Source organism: Crocuta crocuta, unplaced genomic scaffold (assembly GCF_008692635.1).
Source record: "Crocuta crocuta isolate KB4526 unplaced genomic scaffold, BGI_CrCroc_1.0 scaffold30, whole genome shotgun sequence".
NCBI classification, from domain to species: domain Eukaryota; kingdom Metazoa; phylum Chordata; class Mammalia; order Carnivora; family Hyaenidae; genus Crocuta; species Crocuta crocuta.
In genome coordinates, this window is record NW_027528345.1 from 8434702 (window position 1) to 8459451 (window position 24750).

The following is a 24750-nucleotide window of genomic DNA, read 5'->3' on the forward strand; positions in this document are numbered from 1 at the left end:
GGGGGAATGCTGCCTGCCAGCCTCTTTGTTCCTGGAAAAGTCTCCCAAAGATTCCTGCTCCTCCAGCACATGCTCTGAGATTAGCAAACAGATCTTGCTCCCATATACCTCAGGCGTCTTTCAAACTACTGCTTCCGTGCTGTATCTCTGTAGGGCTGGTTGTTGTGCCGTCTCTTTAAGGGTGGGGACTTTTTCCCTCTTGATGTGCAAGCTCTCCCAGAGCTGAGCTTGCTGATTTTTAAAATTCCACGTATTAAGCCCCTGCTGATTGTAAGAACTACAAAGTTATGCCTCTGTAGTTTTCAAACCCAAATGTCAATGCCTGGCATTTCTCTGAAGAGGTCTGTTTCTCTCCCTCTTCATACCTCCAGTGACCCTTCCTCCTTTGGACAGTCCTGTAGATCCATTTAGCTCTGGACCACATCGTGGCCCTTCCTATCCTTTCTGATGTGGCCTCTTCTCTACATTTAGTTGTGGAGAGTCTGTTCTGCTAGGATTCAGGTCATTTTCTGTGTTATTTACAGTGATGTGGGTTTCTAGATGTATCTGTGGATGGGGTGAGCTTAGGGTTCTCCTACTCTGCAGTCTTGCCCAGAAGTAACTATAAGTAAGATTCTTTATCATCCCGATAGCACTCTTAAGATTCTGTCTGTGTTCCTTCACTTGGTTAGGAGGGGACACTAGTTTCAGAAATTGTCGTATTTACCTAGGATCCAGGTGACTTAGAAGTCTGAGCTCTTATTTCTAGGTTTTACTAGGTACCCAGGAAGTAGATGGGCTTTGAGGCATCACCTTGATGTCCTGGTACAAATGCGACTTCTCTTAGAAAGGTCCGAGCTGATGGTCACAATCTACTGAGCTGCCTCAGTAAGAACCCAGAGCTGTGGCACTGCCATGGGGAGCGAAGCGGGCTGGGAAGCAGCACGTGCTCACTGAGTGTGGCTGTGGGGTAGGGCCAAACTCTGCCACTCAGCTCTGCCTTTGTCCACCTCCAAAAGTGTCTATGTGCCCCACTGCTGTCCCCTTGCCTGCGTTAACTCTCTTAGTGGATGGAAGGGCTGTTTTAAATTATGAGATAGCTATTCTAGTTAGGTATTTTTAATTATGTTTTTATTTTACTCCTTTAGTTTGTCATGAAGTAGCCCTGATAAGATACCCGTTATTCAGCAAAGTTTACACTATAAGTTGGATATTAATATTACAAACATGGAGTCCAACAAAAATGCCCTATGTATCTTTTTTTCCCCTGTTTCTTTAATAGAAAAGCAGTCTGCCTTCCTCTGGAGGAAGGGACAGGAGAATGGGACAGAGAGAGGGCTGGCCCCTCTGGTTTATCAGCCAGGTTTCTTTTGAAATTTATGTTACCAAATACTATGGTCATTGATTTTGATTGGCTTTGTGTCTCCTGCCCACCAAACACATTACCACCACTGTGCCCCCCGTCTAGTAGAGAAGGTGACAGTTTCCTCACCGTGCCACCCAGGAGTCACTGGAAGCAAGGGACTCCTGATGTCAGGGAGAAATGGGAGGCCATCCATTCATAAGCCTGGTGCTGGGAGGAAGGCCATGGAAGCTATAAGTGCAGGTCTGGCAAGTAGAGAGGAGGGGCCAGAGGAGGGAGGGCTCAGGAAAACAGAATAAGGCGTAGGGGTGAGTGTGTAACACTCCCACGTCTCCTTGACCGAAAAGTCTTATAGAAAGATGCAGATAAATAGATCACCAGGAGTGGCTGATTGTGTGTACTCATCACCGGCCCCTGTGGACTTGCTCTGGCACCTCTTCCCCACCCTCCCTTGGCAGTATCTCTGATCTCCCTCACCCAGCATGGTGTGGCCCACACGTCCCATTCTCTGTGCCCTAGAGCTGTGTTTTGTGTTTACTCAAGAACAAGGCCATTCCTATTTTCTGCCTCCCTGCTCAAATCTTGCCTTCTGGTCCCAGTTCACTCTTGGATTCCACGCAGTACAAAGGTTACAAAAAGAGGCAGGTATGTGTGTGTGTGTGTGTGGTCAGTAAACCAGGCAGTGAGACTCTGTAGTCCTTCCTCCTGGTTGAAAAGTCAATAGTAGAAGGCCTGTAGAATTGCCATTTGGTCATGCCTACAGTAGCAAAGACTAATGGCAAATAAAGAACAAAGCATAAGTCAATATGTACTTTCCAATAATTTTTTTGTTTTTAATATCAATTGATGTTTTAAAAAATACAGAGGTGTTTGACACAGAATAGCACCATTGTGTAGGACACACACAGTTCCTGCGCCCGGCACCTGAAGGGGGCTCTTCTTGCCTGGGCTGGGGACAGTCACTCAGGGGGCGTTTGACTCACACCAGTTAGTTTCCTGCCTCTGCCTTGACCCAAAGGTCTTACAGGAAGACAATAAATAAATAGAACACCGAGATTTTATTTTGCAGTCTGCCCAGTTCAGGTCTCTCAGAAAGAGAGAGGCGAAAAGTCCACACTGTGAGCAGGTGGGATGAATGGACATCAGGTCAGGTCAGCCATTCAGTGCAGAGCCCTAGAGTGACTGGGACTGGAAGATACTTGGGTCCTCTGGGTTGGCAATGGATTGTGTTGTTTGTGGGTTCAGGTTTTTACAAGAAGCAGACAGGCCCTATGTCCACACCAAATTCCTGCTCGGGCCCTCCGATGTCCATGGGTGCAATGTCAATAATGGGGAGGCGCGAGGTCTTCTGTGACCGGTACTCAATCATAGTCTTGCCCCACTTACCGGTGTGTTTCTAGGGGAGAAAGAAAGGAGACACTGTCCAGTGCTAGCTGCCCAGGACCCCAAAATGGGGCATCACAGAACGCAAAGTGCAAAACATGCTCAGGGGCTCCCCTGACCCTTCCCTGGCTTGCTGAAGCCCTCTCCACCTCAGCTCCTGTCCTTCCCAGCAAGGCCCCCTCCACGCTGCTCCCCCCTCCATCCGTAGGCAGACCCCCACACACGCCATGAATACTCCTACAAGAGTAACTGGACATGCTGGATGGGACTTCTGTCCCCTGAGCCCAGGGAGTGAAGAAGATACAACAATGGCACTGGGCATTCCGCATGCCTTCTCTACATAACCCCTCACCCTCACCTCTGAGGACCTTATCACCTTGGGCCTATGACACCTGCTGTGGACCAACCCTCCGCCTGCCCGGGCCTGAACCCCAGGCCGCTCATCTCCGGAGGCTCTCGCCAGCCCGACTCACCGTGCAGCCATCCTTCAGGACAGTGTATGTGAACCTGCTGTTGCCCTCAGCCCGGATCTCCACGTCATTGGAGCCCTGAATGAGCAGGGCCTTCTTGAGGTTGCCAGCTGCTTCATCCAGGTAGGCGATGCTGTTCTTGCAGTGGTAGGTGATGTTCTGGGAGCCCTCGGTGGACAGCAGGCGTAGGAAGGTCATCTGGACATTGGCCGTGTTGGGAGCCAGGTTGTCATCTCCATAGCTGAACTGTCAGGTCAGAGGGTGACGGTGTGAGGCCCAGAGGCAGTGTCTAATGGGGTACTGTTCCTCCTCCTTCCCTCCTCTGGAGCAAAGCCCCCAAAAAAATGGTGGGCGAGGTGCCACCAACTTCAAGGGAGAAAGAAGAGGAAGGTGCCGTCTCGGGCCCAGAAGAGCCAGGTACTCACGTGGAAGCCACCGTTGATGGTTTCTCCAAACCAGATGTGTTTCTTGTCCTTGCTCTTGCTGCTCCACCAGTTCTTCTTGGGAACATTCGCTGGGTTGGGGTAGACGCAGGTCTCGCCCGTCTCCATGTTGCAGAAAACCTTCATGGCGTCCAAGGTGCAGCCCTGGTTGGGGTCAATCCAGTAGTCTCCTGCAGGAGGAGGAAGCAGGACCCCATCGGGGCTCAGACAGGCACATACTCCCGAGTATGCCTGGGAGAGACAGAAAGGCTTCCGAGAACACAAGGGAGAGAGGCACAGACTGTGAGGGTCTCATGTGGCCAAAAGGAGGGGAGATGCACGAATCCGTGAAAAAGGAGACCTGGACGGGAAAGGCCGGTGCTAAACCACGGCGCAAGCCAAAGGGCAGGAGCAGTGCCTGCCTGGTGGGTGGAACTCTACCCTCAAGTCAGGTCTGCCATGTGGCCATGGGAGGCCAGGAGCCAGGGCTGAGGTTTCTCTACTGTGAAATGGAGGAGCAACCACCCACCAGAACCTTACAGGCTTGGCTCTGGCCTGTGCTTAAAAGAGTCTCCTCCCTTGTTCCGAAGGGGGCCATGCCCAACGGGCTGACTTCCTGCTTTCTGGGGGCAGGGGTCCTGCCCTGCAGCCTCACCGCTCTTCCATTCGGGGTGGCAGAGTTTCAGGTCCCGGCAGGTGCGGGCAGGGTTCTTGCGGGAGCCCTCGGGGCTGCGGATGCTCTCAATCTGGTTGTTGAGGGACTTGAGTGTGGCATCCACCTCAGCGTCGTGCTGTCTCAGGTTGCCGGCCGCCTGGTCAGCCCGCATGTACTGCAGGGGGTCGGGGCCCTTCTCTCTCGGGCCTAGGCCAGCAAAGGCAGACATGTCGATGCCAGGGCCAGGGGGACCTGGAGGGCCAGGGGGTCCGGGGTTTCCAGGAGGACCCTGAAGCAGAAAGCAGAAATCAGCTAGGAATTGTGGGGGTGTGCCCCTCCTGTGTACATCCCCACTTGCTAGAATACACTAGAGTGTTTTCTTTCAGTCCCATGGGTGAGGGAGGGGTGCAGCAGGCCAGGACCAAGAAAAATCACAGCACTTGCCTTTCTTCTTCATCAGCCCCTCTCTCAACACCAAGCATGGCCCTTCTGAACCTCCAGAGAAGCCCCAGGATGCCATCCTCACTACCTGCAGGCTAATGCCCTGAAAGAGGCGCTTGGCACCAGAGAGGCCAAGCCTCCCGGATGCTGGGGAAGGACACTTACAGCGGGCCCAGTTTCGCCTGAACGTCCGCGGGGTCCAGGAGGCCCGATGGGGCCAGGGATTCCATTAGCTCCATCTTTGCCAGAGGGACCGACGGGGCCAGGAGGACCCTGCAGGCCAGGAGAGAGGCGTCATCAACAAAGGTGGGGGTGTGGGGGCTCAGGGGTGGCTGGTCGGGTGGCCGTCCTGATGGGAAGCCCTGCAGCTTCACATTTCTCAGTCCAGGGGCCCAAACGCGTCTCTGCTTGGCCAGCGACCAGCAGGACCGCCTCGTGGCTCTTCTGCTGTCCTACACTCCTTGTTGTCAAATCCTACTCCCGGTGGGCCCCACTGACAGCCAAGAGCTGTTCTCATGTTCATCCAGCCTGTGAGCTCAGATGCTTTTCTGGCCACAGTCACCCCAAGGCTTCCCTCCCCATGAGAGCGCCCATGCCCGGCTCCACCCTCAAGGAAGGGCTCACTCCGTCTCACTTACTCTAGGGCCAGAAGGACCGGCAGGACCAGAAGCACCTTGGTCTCCAGAAGGACCCTGTGCAGAAGGAAGAGGCAAAGGTCAGAGGTCAGCACAGACAGAGCCCCATCTTCCAGGATAGGAGGTCTTCTGAAATACGCATACGACACATGTCCTACTTTCCTCCCCCTTTCCATTTGCTCCTTCCTCCAACCCTGAGGAAGTCTTGGAAACTTCTTTTTTTTTTTTTTTTTTCCTGGTCCTGGATAGTTCTTAGGATGATTCCAACCTGGGTGAACTTCATGGGACACTCAAGGGGGCTCTGAGTAGGGGGAGGCACCAAGGAGCCAGGCATAGAAGCATTACTCACAGGAGGGCCGGGCAGACCCTGCAGACCAGTGAAGCCACGGTGTCCCTTCAGTCCCCTCTCGCCAGCCTCTCCAGCTTCTCCTTTGTCACCTCGGGGACCTTGAGGACCCTGGGAATGAGATAGACACAGGTTGGGTCAGGTTGGCCGGGGCCAGGGGCCTCCTGCTGGCCTCACCTGAGCCAAGGAGACCCAGGACCTACATGGTTCCCACTGGCCTCCAAGCCTGCTCCGCTCAGGAACCCAACAGAGGACACTCAGATACTCACTGGGATTCCCCGGGCTCCAGCCGGTCCTGCGGGGCCCATGGGGCCTTGTGCGCCCTGTGAGGGAGAGAGTGGGAACCCTGTCAGAAAAGCCCTCCTCTGCCTGTGCTCTGGGCTGGGCCCAGGGCCTGGGGGGCAGGCAGGTAGTGGATGAGCTCCTGGCTCACTGGGCCACCCCTCTCCACTTCCAGCTTTTACTGAATTAAGGATACTCACAGCTTCTCCTCGGTCTCCCTGCTTTCCAGTTGGGCCAGCGGGGCCAGGAGAGCCAGGGGGCCCAGGGGTTCCGGGAGCACCCACGGGACCAGTCTCACCACGATCACCCTGTCAGGAGAGAGGTCTCAGGCTTAAAGAAGAATGTTCCAGAAAAGCCATGGAGAAAAAGGCCCTTCCAACCTGAGACAAGACTCGGACTCCAGCCTGCCACCTGGGGCTGACCTGTAAGGCCCAACAGAATGTCACCCCCCACCCCCACCCCCGCATCCCACTGCCTATAGAGACACCCAGATACTCACCTTGACTCCAGCCGCGCCATCTCTGCCAGGGGGGCCATCAGCACCAGGGCTTCCCTGATCAGGAGGAGACAAGATGCCATGAGAGCCACCCCTGCCCGACTCCCCTTCTGCTCCTCCCTTCTCCCCTCAGGAGCCCCAGGCTAGCTCCCTGCCATCCCGCTGAAGCTTTGGAAGTGCACTGAGCTTCCTCCTGGCCACGTGCCAGTTCTTAGTCTCTGTGCCCTTCCCTCTCCCATCACGACCTTCCAGCGCAGCTGGGCACTAGGGGACCCCATCATCCCCTCCTCCAGGACACCAGGATGGAGCCTGGCTGGCCCAGCACGCCTCTCCCTGGGAAGGGCCACACCCACAACGGGCCCCGCTGCTCACCTCTCGTCCAGGTTCGCCAGCAGGACCAGTCAGGCCAGGAGGACCCACGGGGCCGGGGGGACCTCGGTCTCCAGATGCACCGGGAGCTCCCTGCTTGCCAGGCTCACCCTGGAGAGACAGCGACAAAGAGGATGAGTGTGCACTCTGAGAATCCTGGCCCGGGACATGCTGAGCCCTGCCAAAGAAAGGGCTGACAGAGACAGTCTGAGGGTGCAGAGCGTGGGGGAAGCCTCGGGTGGGGGGGGTGGTTTGCAGAGGCCCGGCCACCGCACCAAGAGCACTGAGTGGAGAGCCAACCAGAGCCAGGCTGGGCCCAGCGCAGCAGAAGAGGGGGCAGCCTTCACTCACCGATGGGCCAGGCAGGCCGGGGAATCCTCTCTCACCACGCTGCCCAGGAAGACCAACAATGCCCCGCTGACCAGCCAGACCTTGGGGACCTGGAGGACCATCGGGACCCTACGAGAGGGGAGGCGGGAGCGAGAACTTGAGCTCTGACAGGAAGTGGCCCAGCCATCCATACCCAGCCTGGCCCCCGTTCACAGGTAACCAGCACTCTTCCCCGGCAGCGGCCCCTCCGTGGTGTCCCCTCCCACTCCATGCCCCGTGAGCTCAGATGACTTCCTGGCCCAGACTTACAGAGGGACCATCATCTCCAGGCTCTCCCTTCTCGCCAGGGGGTCCGGCAGGACCTTGGAGGCCAGGGTCACCAGCACGGCCAGGGGGGCCGCTGTCTCCTCGAGCACCTTTGGGGCCATCTTTTCCAGAAGGACCAGGGGGACCAGGGGGCCCAGGGTTGCCCTAGAAAAGCAAATGCAAGAAATGAGAACGCATCTCAGCCTGCCCCACCCAGGCTGCCAAAGCCATGTGGTCCCAGGGATAGCATTTCCCCCTGCGGCTCCCGCCACACCAAGGAAGCTTGACTCCCACCCCAGTTTACCTCTTCCCCCTCCTCTCCGAGGAGAGAACTCTGAACAGCCAGCCCTGGCTTGTCCAGCCCCACGTTTGCTTTTTCTGATCTACTTGGACTTCTTCCTGCCTCCTTTCTTTCAGCCTCAATCCCACCGTCCCTCAAGGAACAGCTCAAACCTGGCTCTTCTGACCCCTAAGCCTCTGCACCCACTCCCCCTGCACTTGATTGGTGGTGAACTGGGTGACTTTTCACCATCTCTCCTCCCTCCGTGGCAGACTCCCTGTGGGCAAAATGTAGAGCTTGTACAGGCCGGGAACACAGAATGTGCTCCAGAAACGTGTCGAGGCAATCGTGCCCGCCCGTCCTGCCCACTGAGCCAGGAGTCTGAGGGTTCAGCCCCAAACAGCAGGGAAGGTTGCCCCTGGCCAACAAGAGGGTCACAGGCCCCCATGATTAACTACTCCCAGGAGATGGAAAAGGCACAAAGGGAGGGAGGCGAGCCTGCGCTCTTTGGAGCCCTGCTGGGACTGTGCCCCCCCCCTGCCAAGCGTAAGGTAAGAACTTCAGGAGCGTCACTTACGTTGGAGCCGGGGGGTCCAACGCGGCCAGCAGCTCCAGGGAATCCGGTGGCTCCCTGTGTGATGAGAAGAAAGACCCTGAATCCCTTGGGACCTCAGAAGGTTCAAGGGGACAGAGGGGGGTGTCTCAGAGGTTGGTGTGACTCAGAGGCTGGTGTGAAACGGCAAGGAGAGCTAGAGAAAGGGCCCCATGGGGTCTGGCCATCGGATCAGGAAGCTGCAGCTTCTCTGCTTCCAGCTGGGACAGCCAGTGCTTTGGGAGCTGAGCAGGGGGCCTGCCCAGGGCCAGAGACCGCCCAGGATCACCACACACCGGCAGAGGGGCGCCTGCTCTCCCACAGGGCTGGGGGCAGAAGCAAGGCCGAGGAAAAAGGGGGTGAGTAAATCCCAGAGCACCACCATGGGAGCATCTGGCCAGGCCTTCTGCGTGACAGCAGCTGCTGCCGCCAAGGTAACCTCCACCCCACCTGGGGGGAACGGGGACCTCACTCACCGGAGGGCCTTGAGCACCTCGGGCTCCTTTAGGACCAGTCACACCAGTAGGACCCTGGGAAGGAAGGAGAGACCATGAGGCCCAGCCACCCAGAGGAGAGCTGTGGCTTCTGGGCATAGGGCCTGACCCCCAACAGCCAACTCCTGAGGGCTAGGTTTTCTAAGATGTAGCCTTCTTGGCACTAACATCCTAGCCTGGAGAAGCCATCACAGGTGGGGCTGCGACCCCTGCAATAGAGACTCTGTTCTAGAAGACCTCGGGGGTAAAGCCTGGCAGGCATCTGCAGAGCTGCTCCGAGGTATCCCCAGTCCCTCCCAGGAGCCTGGCTGCTTCGTCTCCAGCTGTCTGTCCTCAGCCTACACTCTGGGTCTGTCTCCTGGTCCCCACACCCTAGACAACGTAAGCCCATTGAACTACTTTTGAACCTTTATCCCCAAGGACAAATTCCTCCCACAGCTGCTCCCTTCTGTGGCTGGGACAGCAGCAGGCACCAGCATCTGCCAGGTAGAGGGGCTTAAACTCCAGTGGGGTGATACCCAGGCCTCCTGGTCATTCTCTGCGTGTCCAGGCCCCTCATCCTGCACCCCAAAGTCCCTGCCCTGTGGGAACAGCTCCTGGGGGAGCTCACTGCCACCTACCTGAGGCCCAGGAGCTCCAGAGGGGCCCTGAGGACCCGGTGCACCAGCATCACCTTTCTGGCCAGCCTCTCCTTGCTCGCCCTTGGCACCTGGCTGCCCATCAGCACCCTGTCCCAAGAAGGAGGAAGCGGATGAGTGAGAGGCAAGTCAGATAATCAGTGTTCTTCCAAAGGGGCTAGGGCTCTGGGTGAGTGGGTGCATCAGTAAACGAGTGAGTGAGTGAGCGAGCGTGTGCCCACCCTGGCCTGAAAGCTGCCCTAAGATGGGACTGTGAGATCAGTGTGTGTGTGCAAGGAAAGAAGGAAGAAGCTATTTCCCTCTTCTTTAAATTCTGTCCCTCCCTCTCCCACAGGCTACAAGGTCCCTCAGGTTTAGAGCTGGCCTGAGTGGCAGGTGGGAAGGAGAGTGGATAGGGATGCTCACGGGAGGTCCTGCGAATCCAGCGGGCCCAGGGGGGCCGGTCTCTCCACGTTCGCCCTGTGGGAGAAGGGGCCGAGGAGATGTAAGACCCTATGCCTGCCTGCTTCTGTCCCCTCCTATAAGGCAGGGCCCTTATGGTCCAGCCCTTGCATAGTAAGGCCAGAGAGAGGGCACGCAGACAGCCCCCAGGAACCTCTGTCCTGAATACAAGGAACCCTCACAGGAAGGCCTCTCTTGGTCAGAGGATCTGGCGAACTGAAGGCCCTCCACCTCGACCGCATCATAGAGATGAGGCCTTCTCATCTCTCCTCCCACCCGCAGACCCACAGGGCCAGGCTGAGAGGTAGGGTGGCTTCTGCTCCCAGGGGCCTGGGGACAGGCCAGGCTCAGGGGCAGATACTCACCGGGGCGCCACGAGCACCAGCGGTTCCCGCAGGACCAGGAGGTCCAACTTCTCCCTGAAGGGGGGGACGAGAGCCACAGGTAAGGGGTGGGGTCAGAGTGGGGATCTTCGAGAGCAAAGTGTGTGCAGGAAGCCCTCTGGTGGGTGGCCTGTTTTCTCCTTGGGGCTTCAGTCCAAGCGGAACTTCCTGGGGCCTCTGCTGAATGCTGGTTTACTGGCCCCCTCCCTGCAACGGCTCCACTGGACAGGCTGCACAGCCCCTGACTCTGCTTTTAAGAAGACCCCCACCCCTCCCTCCTTGCAGCCCCCAGTGGGCAGGAGGGTGCCAGCTGCCATGTGAGAAGAGACAGCAGCCTTTGGCAGGAGATGAGGAGGTGAGATAGGGGAGGGGGGCCTTGAGGGAAGGGAGCGGGGACTCACCTTCTCACCATTGGCACCGGCAGGGCCAGGGGGCCCAATGGGACCAGTCAGGCCCTAGGGAGAAAGACAAAGGTGAGGGAGGCAGGAAGTTGACCAGGGAGTCTGGGGACCTCACACTCGTGGCCCCAGCCTTGTCAGGAAGAGTCCCAAAGCCGCCCAGTCTGCACAGCGGAGACAGGACCAGAGGCTGCACTCACACACTGTGTGCCCTTCTGTGCCCAGAGCGTGGGGCTGGAGACCCGGGGGGTCCCCAAGGTGCCTGCAAGCAGCATTCACTTACTCGTCCACCATCCTTCCCAGGGGCTCCTTCGGGGCCTTTCTCACCAACATCACCCTGTGGGATAGAGAAGATGGGCCACCTCAGGAGGGGACTCCAGCTCCGTCTCACCCTGGCTGAGGCTGCAGGCCCAGCTATGGGTTCAGGGTGAGAGGAGGTCTCCAAGTTCCTCAGGAGAATTAACTATGGACCTGCCTCCCCGCCGGTGCTGCCGGGGGAGGGGGTGAGTGGGGTGCAGGGAAGCCAGCTTCGGGGGCCTGGTACTCACCCTGTCTCCCTTGGGCCCAGCGATGCCAGCTGCTCCCCTCTCACCGGGCATCCCCTGCAGACCTGGAGGGCCCTGAGCCCCAGGGGGGCCAGCTGGGCCAGAGGCGCCCTGTAGGGTGGGGGGAAAGGAGTCTAGTGGGCAGCACCTGCCCAGGACCCCAGCGCCCAAGGCCCCTTTCCTTCCCGTCCTCCCAGGCCAGACCTCCTTCCCATCTTCTGTCTTCCCTTCTCCTGTCCTCACTCCTCCTGAGCCCCATCCCCTCCCTCCCAGGCTGCCCCCGACAACCCCAACAGCCTTACTTACTTTGGGGCCGTCAGTGCCAGGAGTGCCAGGGAGGCCGCGGGGACCCTGGAGGCCCTGGGCACCGGGAGAGCCACGTTCACCTGGGAAACCTCGTTCACCCTGTGGCAGGGACACCATGGAGCAGTCAAGTGAGTGATGGGGCCAAGGCCCAGGGAGAAGCAGGGAGCAGAGAGGGGCCCCAGGACCCGGGCGCAGGTCTGGGAGCAGGCCTGAGGGGACCGCCAGAAATGGCCAATACTTACCCGGGGACCCACGAGGCCGGGGGCTCCAGCTTCGCCAGGAACACCCTGGAGAACAAACAAGGTCGAGTGAGAGCGGAAGCTTGGATGGCCCACAGCTGGGGAGGAGCATCCCTCCCGCTGGAGGCTGGGCTGGAGTGTGGCCCAGACCCTGCTGGCCTCCTGCGGCTCCTCCTGCCCTCCTGCACAGCAGAAGAGACCTTCCCTCTCTAAACAGTTTGCAGGTTCAAAGAGTCCCAAACTCACCTGGTCACCTGGTTTTCCACCTTCACCTGGGGGACCGGGAGGGCCAGGAAGTCCCTAGAAGGCAAAGTGACATGCGTTAGCAAAAGAGTAAGTTTACTCTTCCAGCCCTCCAGGGAGGCCCAGCACAAGGCAAGAGCCAGGACTACAGGGAAGCCTCATCCCCCCTGAGAGGGGCGGGCCCTCCACCCGCGGTGCCTACTGCTGCCCACAGAACCCTGGACACGGAGACGACTGAAGAGGGGGCCCAGTCTGGCCACCTACCTGGAACCCAGATGGCCCAGGGGCACCCTGCTCGCCTCGTTCACCAGCAGGTCCCTGCAAAAGGAAACAAAGGTGACCTTAAGCGCTCCAGAGACTCTAAGAGCCTCAGACACGGGGGACTGGGGTGGCCAGCAGGAGGGCAGGCCATCACCCCCCTGCACTGCCCAACAGAGGTGTGCGTGAGTGCGTGCCTCGCTATTCTCCCACCAATGACCCGCACCCCTGAAACGGCTGGGGGCCACACTGCCTTGGCTGAGTGGGTCTGGTGTCCCGCTGAGCCCACACCCACAGTTAGTTTCAGTGCTGAGTGGGCCTGAGGTGCCTCGGCCTCCATGCCACAGCCCCATGCCCACAGGGCCACCAAGGGAGGCCAGGCAGGTACTTACAGCAGGTCCAGGGGGGCCTGCGGCTCCAGTCTCACCATCTTTGCCAGGAAGACCCTAGAGAAAGGAGAAGAGGGTGAGGTCCTGACATGCTCTTCAGTTCTGCAGACCCCAGCACCTGGCAGGTATACTTGGTAGCCCTGAGTTTCCAGACCTCCATGATCCCCCAACCGGGACTCCATTTCCCCCCCCCACCTTCCTTTCCTGAGCCCCTCCTTTTCCCAATCTTTCTCAGGATGGGAGTCTTCCCCATCTCCCTGGCTACTGACCAATAGCAACTAGAAGTCTGCTTGTGTGCACTCTCAAAGGGCCCAGAGGAGCAGGAGCTCAGCCACAGGACTCCACGCTGCTAACTAGGGTCCCCAGAAGCATCTCCCCTTGAAGGTGTCCAGCCAGCACCAATGCATGGGTAGTGAGATAGGGCACTTACTCTCAGTCCAGGAGCACCGGGCAGTCCCTTCTCACCAGCCTTGCCAGGCTCGCCCTGGAGGGAAAGAGTGCAGGACCATGAATGGAGGGTTTCAGTGGCAGAAGAGGGTAGAGCAGGTGGGGGACACGGGGGCTTAGGGCCTAATGGACAGCGAAAGCTCAAGCTGAATTATTAGCACCTTCTCTTATGCTCAGAGGCGTGACAGCACCACCCCATGGAACAGAGTCACGGCTGAGATGTCCTGAAGCTCTAAGGAGGCCTGGGTTTCCCCAGATCGCACGCACCCCTGCAGGACGTGGAGCCCCAGCTCCCCACGGCACCCAGGATCCCACTCAGACCTGCCCTTGGGCTCACTCTATTTGGGAGCCAGCCCTTTCCCCAGGGGGCAAGGAGGTAGGTGGCCCCACGTGGAAGGAAATGGAAGGGCAAGTTATTACTTACATTGGCACCTTTGGGGCCAGGGAAACCCATGACACCAGGCTGCCCACGAGCACCCTGAGGACCCGGAGGGCCAGGGCGGCCATCTTCACCAGGGGCTCCCTGGAAGAGAGGACACCATTCTCAGAATGTAGACGCTCTTACCACAGCCGTCCATCCACCATCTACTAAGTGCCTATGTGGCAGGCACAGGGCAAGACAACATCCAGACACAGCACGTGGGATCTACCAAGGTTTCAACCAGCAGCCCGCACTGTGCACGTGGACCCCATCAGCAACAAGGTGCTGCTTAAATCAGAAGCTTTGCACTGCCCACCAGGCTTTGTCTTCCCTCGTGGCCCGATGCACAACGGGGTGGCATTTTCAGAGCTCCACACCTGGCCCCGGTACCTACCGTCTGCACCCCTCCCCCGTTCTCTAAATTCACGGGCTGCCCCCACCCAGGCTCCTGGCTCTCCTACCTCCTTCCCCAAGATATTCCCGCAACCCTTCCCAGCAACCCCAAACAGCGGACTTACAGAAGGACCAACTTTGCCTTGAGGACCAGCATCACCAGGGCGTCCAGTGAGACCCTTTGTTCAGGAGAGAGAGAGAGGGTGAGTGTCAAGGCAGGCCCAGGTCCTCCCAATTCTCAGCGCAGGGCTGGAGAGGCCAGGTGGGGAAGGGCATGAGGACTCTGACCACAGCGGGAAGTCAAGGGCAAAAGCGGCTGTGCTACTTACCCGGGCTCCAGGAAGGCCAGGCTCTCCGGGACGGCCAGGATCACCGTTGGCACCCTTGGGGCCAGCAAGGCCGCTGGGCCCTCGCTCTCCAGGGGCTCCCTACACAAGGGGAGACAGTCAGCAGGAGGCCATGTGACCGGCCATGCAGGGACCCCAAGCCCTTCCTCCCCCACTCACCTTTGGACCTGCCAGACCATCCTGACCTGGGAAGCCACGGTTGCCGGGAGCACCCTAGGAAGAAGTGGGAGGGCAGGTGGTGAGTGAGAATGGCCCCTGAGCCAACCGGGACTCCAAGGAGCCCAGCCAGGTTTCAGGGGACAATCCCACCAACCCACAGCTTCTGGGGGGCTGTAGCCACGGCCGGCAAGATTCTGAAAAAGTAATTTCTTTGGCCTGACCTGGGGAGTAGCTCAAACCATTTCATGCCCTCCTGGGGGCGTGGGGTACAAATAAGGGCTCCCTATCCCCATGGCAGGGAGGGGAGAAGAAGAAAGGAATCTGATACTCAGGCCATAGGACTTGACAAGAACACAGAGCCACAGAGACTCAACTTCCACGTTCGGGTCACACCCCACAGAAAGTGGGGCCCCGGACTCCACTTACTCTTTCTCCAGGGGGACCAACGGGCCCAGCACCACCAGGCTCTCCACGGGCACCTCTTTTGCCTTCTTCACCAGCGGGACCAGGGGCTCCTTGGGGGCCAGCAGGGCCCTGAGAACCGGCACAGAAGAGAAACAGGGTAAGCCTTCACCTGGCCCCGGATCAATCACTGACCTGGCGTGTGGTGGAAGGGGCCTTGGCTATTATTTCTGGGCTGGGGATGCGGGGGAAGAGGAGCCACAGAGGATCAGCCCGGGAAGAGCAGAGGTGGCGCAGTGGGAAGAGAGAGGGTGTCCAGCTGCAACTGTTCAGATGGGTTGAAGACGGAAGGTTGCATCAGTCTCTCAACCCTGATCTGTCCCCTCCTCCAGGCACAGCCTGAGAGGTCCCAGATTAGGGGACAGGGCTACGGAGGAGTAGGGCAGTGGGCTGGGGGATGGTCTTGGGCCCAAGTGCTGGTGGGCAGGTACTCACAGGCTCTCCCTTGGGGCCTTGTTCGCCTTTGAAGCCAGCAATACCAGGCTCACCCTTGAGAAAAGACAGAGGCAGGTTCTCAACACGGGGTTCTCTCCAGGGACCCTGCCCCCACCTCCGGAAACCCTTAAAGGCGTGCCCCCCAACCCCCAACAACTGGTGTGAGCGCAGGAAGGAGGGATGGCGGGTTTGACTCCGATGGTATCGGTAGGACTTGGGGTTCACTCTGGGCCTTACCGTCTGACCTTTCGGGCCCAGAGGACCAGTTGCACCTTGAGGGCCAGGTGGACCACGGGGCCCAGGGAAGCCGGGAGCACCAGCAATGCCCGGAGCACCCTGTCAGCGTGAGTAGAAGAAAGGGGCATCAGGAGAGAGGGCAAGGAGGGACTGACCCCACCTGGAGGAGCCAAGTCCAAGGGCAACACTCACAGCAGATCCTTTGGCTCCAGGAATTCCATCCGTTCCAGGGTTACCCTGAGGAAAGAGATGGTGTCATTATAAAATAAGTAGCAAAGAACAGACCCCAGCCACCTGCCTGTCCTCCCAGACCGCAGGCCCAGGGGCTGGGCCAGCAGCTAGCCGTCCCAGACATGGCCCTGCTGGGCGTTTCAAGGACAGGATGGGGCTGGAGGGAGACCTGCCCCTAGAGAGCAGGAGCAGGAGCAGGTGCTGGGCCTAAAGGAAGGTTTGGGTGGTGGGGCTCCGGATGGGCTCTACTTCTCTCAGAGGTAAACAGTCAAGAGCACCTGGGCCACAGACCCCAGGCGCTTCAGGCCAAAGGGGAGCTGCACTTACAGAGGCACCGGCCGGTCCAGGGGACCCAGGAGTACCAGGTTCACCGCGAGGACCTTGAGCACCTTCGGGACCTCGAGCACCGGTGGGGCCAGCTTCGCCCTGGACGGAGACAGAGAGGGGCGGAGTGAGGAGAGGCCGGGGGGCAAAGCCCTCTCACGGGCCAGCAACAGCTCAGGGACAGAAAGCGGAGTCACACATGTGCACCCACTGTGCGCGCACACGGGTGTCTTCCCCACATGGTCCCGCAGGGTCCCCCGAGTGAGCCTGCCAACCTGCTGCCTTCCCCCCACGCCTCCTCCGCTCTCCGTCTCCCGCCACACCATAAGCCCCCACAGCAAGTGCACACCTCCGGGCCACGGCAGCGGGCCTCAGGAAGGCCAGTGCTGGGAGTCCTGCCCACCTGGCAGCGCAGGCTGCTGGACGGGCAACTGGGGTGGGCAGCCTTCAGTTCCCCCTCTCCCCCTCTCCCTTCACTGAGGAAAGGAAGGCCCTCGGACAGCTGGGCTCAGGGCACCGCTCCACTTGTGTCTGGCCCATGTGTGAACACTGCCACCCCCAGGCTCTGGCCCAGGCCAGTCTGAAGCCAGCCAGAGAGCCAGGGCGAAAGCAAGCCGGGACAGCGCCCCACTCCACTTGCCCCTGCTCTGACCACAGGCCAATCCTCCTCGGCTTCTGGCAGGCCCCGCAACCCCCCAAAACGGCCTCTGCTTTTACTTTCATTTTTTTTCCTGAAAGTTACAACTGGCTGCGATCTGGGCTCTCTGGCCGGCCGAGTCCCCTGGGGAGGACTGGGGACCTGGAGGCAGGGCAGAGCCTCCTCAGGTTTCTTCTCAGAACATTCCTGCTTCACTCTTGTAATTATTATTTTCTAAAGGTCAGGCCCCCTCACCTTCCGCTGTCCCTCCTCACAATGGGTCTCCTTCACCCAGCTCCCAGGGCCTCAGACACTGTCTGGTTGCCATGGAAACCCCCAGGAGGGGAAAGGCAACCTGATGCCAGTGACCACATGGAGGCTCCTTATTCATCTCCCGGCTGCCCGCTGCCCCGGGAGAGAATTCCCAGGGAACGTGCGCCTGGAATCCTTCTTGGGCCACAGAGGCCTTTCCCTGAACTGGCTGGCCTCCTGCTGGCCCCTATTAATCCTTGGAAGAACTCTGTTAACACTGCCTGGAAGAGCCAGCCCCTCCCCCCCACCCCCCCACCATGAGGTAGGGGCGAGAGGGAAGCTTGGAGCCATCTCCTTAGGGCCCACTTCCTCCAGCTCTTTTCCGGGTCTAGAGTCTTGCTTTCCTCAGTTCCTGGTCTTCTGCTCCCTCCCAGATTTCCGGTGTCTCCCCATCTTTTTCTACCTCTTCCCCCGTCTGAAGCTGTAACTGTACCTCCAGCTTTGTATCATTCCATCTCACTTTCCCTGCCAGCCGATAACTGAACCGCCTGGCTCTTCCTTGCCTCCTCGGAGAGCAGCAGTGGGTGGGGGTGGGGCACGCTCCTCAGAAGGGAAGTGGGGGCTGTGCAGGGGGCAGTGAGGGTTATGGGGGGGGGGTCCTGACTCCACCTGCAGGGCACATACCTTGGCACCGGGAGCACCAGGGAAGCCAGGACCGCCAGCAGGACCCACGGGACCCTAGAGGGAGGAAGGAGAAGGAGAGGGGAATGCTGTGTCTGGGCAGTATTTGTGCACCCCCCAAAGTGAGCCAGCCCCACACCTCACGCTCCTTCCCACCTTTGTACTGATTTTGCACTATATCCATTGTGGCTCAAGGTCCCTGGACGGAAACCGCCCCCACTGCCTGAGCCTGGCTTCACAAGGCAAAGCCGGGTTCTAACTATAGACATGGTGAGAAGCAGATGATCCTTTTACGTCCCTATCTATCCCTCCTCAAAAAAGGCTGAATGGATAGCTGAGGAAAATGAGCCGTTGCTTCAAAGCTTGTTATCGCCACACGTGGGTAATACAGATTCCTCTCTCTTTGCCCAAGAAGCCCCAACACTGCCCTGGTTGCACTGAAGGAACACTGCCAACTCCACTGGGCTGCTGAGGGGACTCGGGTAAACCTACCACAGATGACAGGCACTTACCGGAGGCCCAGCAGGGCCTGGTTGACCGTCGTTGCCCCGGGCACCCTGTAAGCAGGGGAGAAGGAAACGGTCACGGTGAGAGGTGCCTGACCAACAGGCCAGGCCCTCCCCGCCTACAGTCCACCCACACAAAACATGGACTGTACTGTGCCCCAGAGGCCCCAGGGCTGGGGGCGGGGAGGGGTTGGCCAGGGATGGGCACAGAGCAGTCCCCCAGGAGGACAGCCCCAGAACTCCATGCTGGAGGCAGCAGCAGGCATACTCTCAGCTTAAACAAAGCTTGGGTGGTTTCCTGGTTCTTCCATTTCTTAAACTTCGATTTAGACCCCAAATACCCCAACATCAAGCCCAAGTTATTATTTAAAGACTCAGTGAATTAGGCCAAAGGAAAATGAAACAGCCACGCAGCAAACCTAAGACAATTCCTCCCACCTGCTCCCAGCAAGGAAACACTTCCGGGGGCTTGGTTAACCTCCTTGGTTAAGGCCTCCCCTTGGTTAAGTCCAAGATGCCCCTGGGCTCCGCCCCCTCCACACCCACTCCAGACAACCTATTTCTAAGGAAACACAGATGCTGCCGCTGGCCCAGGAAGAAACCCTGCTCTGCGCTGGGGACAGAGCCCTGAGCACAACCTGAGGACCGCATCTAAGCTCTTGCCCCCGAGAGTCCTTTACACAGAAGGATAGGGCTGCCAGTTCTCTCTCTAGAACTAATTTTGAGGGGTTCCCCCCCAGGTTTGTGGTGAGCACCCCCCTAGTTTCTCTCTCAGGGCCCAGGGAACTTATACCCAAACTCTAGGAACCATTAGACTAGGCCTGGCACTTGGTCCTCAGCAGGGGATTGGAAGAGGCCGGAAGGTGGCCTTCCCAAGCTGAGCCCTGCCTGCCTGCCTTTGCCTCTTCTAGGATGCTGAAGGAGGACGCTTTAGGGGGAGCTCATATTTTAAAAAGACTCAAATCTTCTTCCTGGCTACAATCCATGTCTCCTGACTAAGATGCTCCAGATTGGCATTAAACAGGAACGCAAGAGGAGATTTGACAGGAAAAAAAATGTCAGCGGGAACATAAAGCCTCGGCATTGGCCAGAGCCCATTCTCGGCCAGGCCGGCTGCTTCGGGAAGCTCTGGAGCACCCCTCCCTTCAGGGGTTGGGCAGAGGAGAGGCCCGGGGCCCAGCATGATCCATGAGGCCTGTGCTGGCGTCCCTGGCTCTCCCTGCAGCAGGGCTGGGAGAGGGCACAGTCTGGCCCAAGGGGGCACGTGACCACCGCAGGCAGAGGCCAGCCCAGCCCAGTCCCGGGCCCAGCCTTGACACCAAGCCCGCACTTGGAACTGCATGACGTTGTCAACTTTCTATGCCAAAGCCTATGCACAGCCTGCCAGCCTGACTACTTTGGGGATGGGAACCCAGCGGGGAGGAGCAAGGAGCAGGGCCTGCTGTGCCCAGGGAGGAAGAGGAAGAAGAACAGGGATGCAGCTCATCTCTGCCCTTGACAGGGTGCGGCCACCGCGGCTCCAAGCCTGGCCCAAAAGCCACAAGCCAGGTCCTAATGATCTGCAAAAATAGCAGTGTTTCTTGGTAGCCCTAGCACTCTCTAATCCCTCACACACAAAATGACCCCGGGACAGGGCACCTCGGCAGCTCTGGGGGACACGTGGGGGGTTGGGGCTGCCTGTTATTTCACTGATCTGCTTTGGAGGGAAATTTCTGCTAAACAGATCCATTACGCAGCAAGCAGCAGAGTGAGTGAAGCTGACTTACTGTGGCCAGCCCTCCAACAACCTGTGGGGAGGGGCCTCAGAGCCTGGGTGGCTGGGGTATGAGCTCAACAGAAAGCATAATCTTTCTTAAACACGGCTTTCATCACATCACTCGCCTGACCAAGCACCTACAAGGGCTCTCTATTGCTGAGGGATCAGAAATAAACACCTGCACCCTCCGCCAGCCGCAAATCCCCTGCAAATCCCCATGCCCTTCACTTCCCACGTCAACAAGAGGCCACCAGAGTCAGAGGCTGCAGAGCATGGTCTTAAGCTATTTAACCTTTCTGTGACTCAGTTTCTTCTTCTCTAAAATGGGGAGAAGAAGAGAACCCACTTCACAGGATCTGAGGGAAGATTAGATGAGACAAAGCATGTAAGGTATTATTAACCCAAGGAAGTGGCGGTGGCGTGGTGGCCACGGGGATTAGATCACACAGTATCACCAGCAGTGGCGGCAGCAAGCAGCAATGTCAAGTAATAGAGGCTCCATGAGTTGATGCTAGACTGTTTGCTTTAATAGGGCATCATCTCCAAAGCCAGAAAGAATAGAAATTAGCACAGCACTGGAAGTCTGTCCACAAATTCAAACTGGATTGACTGGGAGTGGATGGCGAGGGTGGGGGCTGTGAAGGGGATGACCTGAATAATCCAGCCTGGTTAAGAGAGAGTCCTGCCCTCACCAACCAACCCACCCACTGCTGCCCTTCAACTGTGCAGACTCGGCCTGGGGATCTGCGACGGGGTCACTCAGAGTGAACCCCCATGGGATGACAATACTCTCTGTGCCTCATGGGGTCATTGTGAGGGTCAAACAAAACAGCCCTATATGAAAAGTGCCTCGTAATCTCTAAAGGGCCGGCCAAATGATAGCTTTTGGCCTGGTCATTACTCACCGCAGCGCCAGCGGGGCCAGTCCGTCCTCTCTCACCAGGCAGGCCCCGGGGACCCTAGAACACACACGAGGACAACACACGCATGAGTCGGCTTAACGACACTCTGCACGTCCTTCCCAGGTGCCAGAGCGGGAAGCATGCATGTGCCCAGGAGGCAAAGGTGTGGGTGCCCCTAACCCTGCCTTCCCGACCCATCTAGGACTGCTCATATCACATCAAAGATGATTCTGCCCAGGAGGAGCACGCATGCCTGAGTCTTGTCACAGGTGTGTCCTGCTTTGTGCAATAGATGAACACCCCAAAATGTGGAGAATAAACAGAATTTTAAAATAGTGAAGCACATCTCCAGTGTGTTCATGGGCTATTTCAAGGAAACATGGGTGAAACCTTGAAAAATCATCTAAGCTGATAAATTTAGCTTTTTGATCTGATCATAACCAGATCAAATCTACAAAACTGAGTATCTACTCGGCACAAAGGGAGCAGAGCCATCTGCTAGGCTTTAGGAGATGTCTGAAGAGCACCTGGAGGCCCTCCCGGGGGGCGGGGGGCGAGATTCATACTCACCATTGGGCCCGGAGAACCATTCTCACCCGGTGAGCCACTCTCACCCTGGAAAAAAGATCCACAGTGTCAGTGAGCTGGACCCCACTGCCCCTAGAAAACTCCGAAGGAAGAAGCTGAAAGCTCTGGTCAACTCAGCTACCACTGAGACCCCCAAACTTCAGCTCTGCAAGGGACAATTCCCCGAGCTCTCCAGGCCTGCTGTTCATCCGTCAGAATGTAGGACTGGGCATTCCCAACCAAAGTTGTTCTGACATCCGAACTCGCTGACGCAATAGCATCCCCTGGACTGGAAAGAAAGGCTCCTCATTGTCTCCCTCTGTCCCCCGGTCCCCATGTGTTTCTCGGTCCTTACCTTCACACCCGGAGCACCAGCTTCTCCCTTCGCACCATCTAGACCTGGGTAGCCCTAGGAGACGAGAGAAAACGTTCAATCACACTTCTGGAAGAAGATTTGTGCCCCCAAATGATTTTCTCTCCCCAGGGCAATTCCTCTCTCCCGACACTCGCATCTGTGATACTTACTCTGTGACCCTTGACACCAGGGAGGCCTGGGGTTCCCGGGAAGCCGCGAGCACCCTGCAGTCCAAAGATGACATGTTGAAGGCACAGTGAGGAAGGGCCGAGCGAGGAAAGGCGGCCCTGCACTGCCCGAGAATCTCCAGCCAGCTCCCTCAGGCCGGCGGGGCGGTCAGAAGCCCAGCACTTGGACAGCTCTTTCTGTAGGTCCCAGAGCCCCCCCTCACTGTGCTTCCCCCGTCTTATGGGAAAACGGGTGTAAACAACAGCTGCCCAGCCGCCACACCCCTTGGGCTTGTGTTAGGACCCTAAGCATCTGATGTATGTAGGAGCTGCTGGAATTCTGCCTTAGAAGTGCGCTAACTGACTCTCCACAATAGCTAAAACATGGAAAGAGCCTAAGTGTCCATCAACAGATGAATGGATCAAGAAGANTGGAGGCCACTGCCTTGGCTGCAAAGGAGGGAGACTCAGAACGAGGTCTGAGGCTGAGAAAGACAGGGAAAGGCAGGGATGTCTTTACCTGAGGGCCAGGAGGGCCTCTTTCACCAGATTTTCCAGGCTTTCCAGCTTCACCCTGAAGGGAGAGATGTACTTCAGTTTCCCCAGAAGACAGGTTAGCACAGATGGCACGATCCAGATCACGTCTCTCCTCCGAGTCTTCTATGCCTTTTGCTTACCTGCCTACTCAGCCCCCTCACCTCCTTCAGATTCCACTTTGAATGCCTTTCCTGGGTCACGATGCATTCTTTTGGACAGCTGGGCCAACTTCTCTGTGCCCTCCAGCCCCCAGCTGCCCCAGGGGGCCTTTCTCTCTCCCCTCCTATGGTCTGCAGTCTGGCCCAGTGCTGCCTTACCCAGAGAGACTTTTACTGTCTAATGCGATTCATAAGAATAGCACAGAGAGCCAACTCTTCTCCCTCCACTTCGTTTGCATCCTTTGTAGACATCCTGACTCAGGCTGCGCTTTTCCTAACTCATTTACAAGTAAGATAATGCTGGGCTGTTGAGTGTCTTCCTTTGTTTTTCCTTCTAAATCTGTCCCCTTGTGTTTTCCCTTTCCCTTCTCTTGTTTCTCAATTTCCCTTCATGGAACTAACGATGTTTTAATTATTTCCCTTCCCAGTGGCTCCAAAGCAGTCCCCGGGCACTTGCAAGCGGGAATGTAGACAGCAGACAGGGTCTGAGGCTCCGACTGACCGTCCTGCCCCTAAGGACACCTCCCCCACCCCGGGCCAAGCCAAGGGTGCTTCTGCCTCGCTGCCCCGGCACATACACCACCCCCAGGCCCTTCCAAAGGAGGCCTCCACTCATCTGACTACTCAGGAGTACTCACATCATCGCCAGGCTTTCCAGGGGGGCCCGGAGGACCACGGGGACCCATGGGACCCTACAAACAAAGTGAGGGAGTCTAAGAGATGGCTGGAGAGAGAGGATACCTAATCAGTGGACAAAACTTTGGGAGTGTAGCTTCTGGAATCCAGATCCCCCCATAAGGAAGAAAGAGGGGATACGGGGAGAAGCCCACTTTGTACTGAGAGCGAGCGAGCGAGCCCGCAGAGCTGACTGTACTGGAACCCGGGGATGGCCCAGAGAGGGGACTGTTATGACAGAGTAGTCCTTGCCCCCCGTGGTTTCTGCCAGAGATCCCACAGAGCTAAGAAGTGGCATCTAGATGTCCTCGGGGGCCCTCCCGGGAAAACTCTGGGCAGAGCCAGGGAGGGGACTGCGGGGGGCTGGGTGGTACATCACCCAGGAGGAGGGCAGGGCTGGGCGCTGGCACTCACGGAGACACCGGGTTCCCCAGGCTCTCCAGGGTTGCCTTGAAATCCTTGAGGTCCCTAAACAGGAACAGGAGAACACCAGGTCAGCCCTACAAACTGACACCGAGAGCCTGAAAGCATCCTCATGCCCACTGAGAGGAAAGACCCAGTACTTACGGGAGCACCAGCAGGGCCTGGAGGCCCTCGAGGTCCCATGGGGCCCTGCGTCGAACAGAAAAGGTGGAGGTTTACTGGAAGCGCCTCGCCAGCCGCCTCCCGTGTGCCGCCTCCTCCTCCCAGCCAACGGCCCAGACAAAGGACAAAAAGTGACTCTGTGGGCAGGGGGCATCTAGTGGCTGCTCCCTCTCATTTCCCGCTCCCCTTGCCACAATCTATTTATTTATGGGCACCGTTTGGATAGAGGAGCCGGCCTTGCTCTCTCCTGGCCCGCAGCCATGTTTACTAAAGTCGGAGTTTCATTTAGCGTGTGCCAAGTCAGAGCTGCAGGGCTGAGATTTCCTGCTGGAAGTCTTGTGGATGCCGGAGAACAGTGGCTGCTGTCTGGGCTCTTCAGTTCTCTGTCCAAGAGCAACAGCAACCGGCCTTCCAGCAGCTGAGCCTATATGTGTCTCTCCATGCTCGTTCTCCTCGGTCACTCCAGCGCATCATTGAAACTGGCATCCGTCACCATTAAAAACCAAATGCTTTGGGCAAACCGCATGGGAGGTTACATAACCCGGTGGAGAAGAGCTGCTCTAAGCAATTATCTGTAAAGTGAGGTTGTCAGATTCTCTGGCTCTGCTAAGGGCCACCTCCTGCCATTTTGGCTGCAAAAAAACCCCCAAAAAACCAAAAAACACAAAAACCCGGTGTGTTTTCTTACCATTGGCCCTTGCATCACTCCCATCTGGGCGCCGCCAGCCTTCTCATCAAATCCGCCAGCCATCTGGGCAGCAAAGTTCTGCAAATAAACCCAACCACATTAGGAGCTTGAGAGGCCCCATGTTGTTCCTTCTCTACCAGGGAAG

The 24750-nt window shown here is 57.8% G+C and overlaps 1 protein-coding gene and 1 long non-coding RNA gene across 2 annotated transcripts in view; one reads left to right on the forward strand and one right to left on the reverse strand.

Moving 5' to 3' along the window:
• Window positions 1-2210: 2210 nt before the first annotated feature.
• COL2A1 (collagen type II alpha 1 chain) overlaps window positions 2211-24750 on the reverse strand; it is a 30344-nt gene continuing 7804 nt past the window's right edge. The window contains exons 8-54 of the mRNA XM_077753552.1: window positions 24606-24683; window positions 23900-23944; window positions 23747-23800; window positions 23296-23349; window positions 22483-22536; window positions 21966-22019; window positions 21796-21849; window positions 21444-21488; window positions 20877-20930; window positions 18222-18266; window positions 17713-17766; window positions 16143-16241; window positions 15777-15821; window positions 15585-15683; window positions 15348-15401; window positions 14877-14984; window positions 14451-14504; window positions 14274-14372; window positions 14070-14123; window positions 13555-13653; window positions 13114-13167; window positions 12687-12740; window positions 12301-12354; window positions 12040-12093; window positions 11797-11841; window positions 11555-11653; window positions 11252-11359; window positions 10987-11040; window positions 10707-10760; window positions 10288-10341; window positions 9887-9940; window positions 9464-9571; window positions 8826-8879; window positions 8335-8388; window positions 7481-7642; window positions 7193-7300; window positions 6845-6952; window positions 6476-6529; window positions 6177-6284; window positions 5964-6017; window positions 5698-5805; window positions 5352-5405; window positions 4879-4986; window positions 4273-4561; window positions 3621-3808; window positions 3199-3441; window positions 2211-2738 (exon numbers count right to left, since the gene is read on the reverse strand). Coding sequence (XP_077609678.1) covers window positions 2592-2738; window positions 3199-3441; window positions 3621-3808; window positions 4273-4561; window positions 4879-4986; window positions 5352-5405; window positions 5698-5805; window positions 5964-6017; window positions 6177-6284; window positions 6476-6529; window positions 6845-6952; window positions 7193-7300; window positions 7481-7642; window positions 8335-8388; window positions 8826-8879; window positions 9464-9571; window positions 9887-9940; window positions 10288-10341; window positions 10707-10760; window positions 10987-11040; window positions 11252-11359; window positions 11555-11653; window positions 11797-11841; window positions 12040-12093; window positions 12301-12354; window positions 12687-12740; window positions 13114-13167; window positions 13555-13653; window positions 14070-14123; window positions 14274-14372; window positions 14451-14504; window positions 14877-14984; window positions 15348-15401; window positions 15585-15683; window positions 15777-15821; window positions 16143-16241; window positions 17713-17766; window positions 18222-18266; window positions 20877-20930; window positions 21444-21488; window positions 21796-21849; window positions 21966-22019; window positions 22483-22536; window positions 23296-23349; window positions 23747-23800; window positions 23900-23944; window positions 24606-24683 — 3933 coding nt within the window. The 3' untranslated portion in view covers window positions 2211-2591. The remainder of the gene's footprint in view (window positions 2739-3198; window positions 3442-3620; window positions 3809-4272; window positions 4562-4878; window positions 4987-5351; window positions 5406-5697; window positions 5806-5963; window positions 6018-6176; window positions 6285-6475; window positions 6530-6844; window positions 6953-7192; window positions 7301-7480; window positions 7643-8334; window positions 8389-8825; window positions 8880-9463; window positions 9572-9886; window positions 9941-10287; window positions 10342-10706; window positions 10761-10986; window positions 11041-11251; window positions 11360-11554; window positions 11654-11796; window positions 11842-12039; window positions 12094-12300; window positions 12355-12686; window positions 12741-13113; window positions 13168-13554; window positions 13654-14069; window positions 14124-14273; window positions 14373-14450; window positions 14505-14876; window positions 14985-15347; window positions 15402-15584; window positions 15684-15776; window positions 15822-16142; window positions 16242-17712; window positions 17767-18221; window positions 18267-20876; window positions 20931-21443; window positions 21489-21795; window positions 21850-21965; window positions 22020-22482; window positions 22537-23295; window positions 23350-23746; window positions 23801-23899; window positions 23945-24605; window positions 24684-24750) is intronic.
• On the forward strand, window positions 14950-21213 carry LOC144222853 (uncharacterized). The gene is made up of 2 exons (XR_013332495.1): window positions 14950-15012; window positions 20997-21213. It is a non-coding gene; the product is annotated as an uncharacterized LOC144222853 (long non-coding RNA).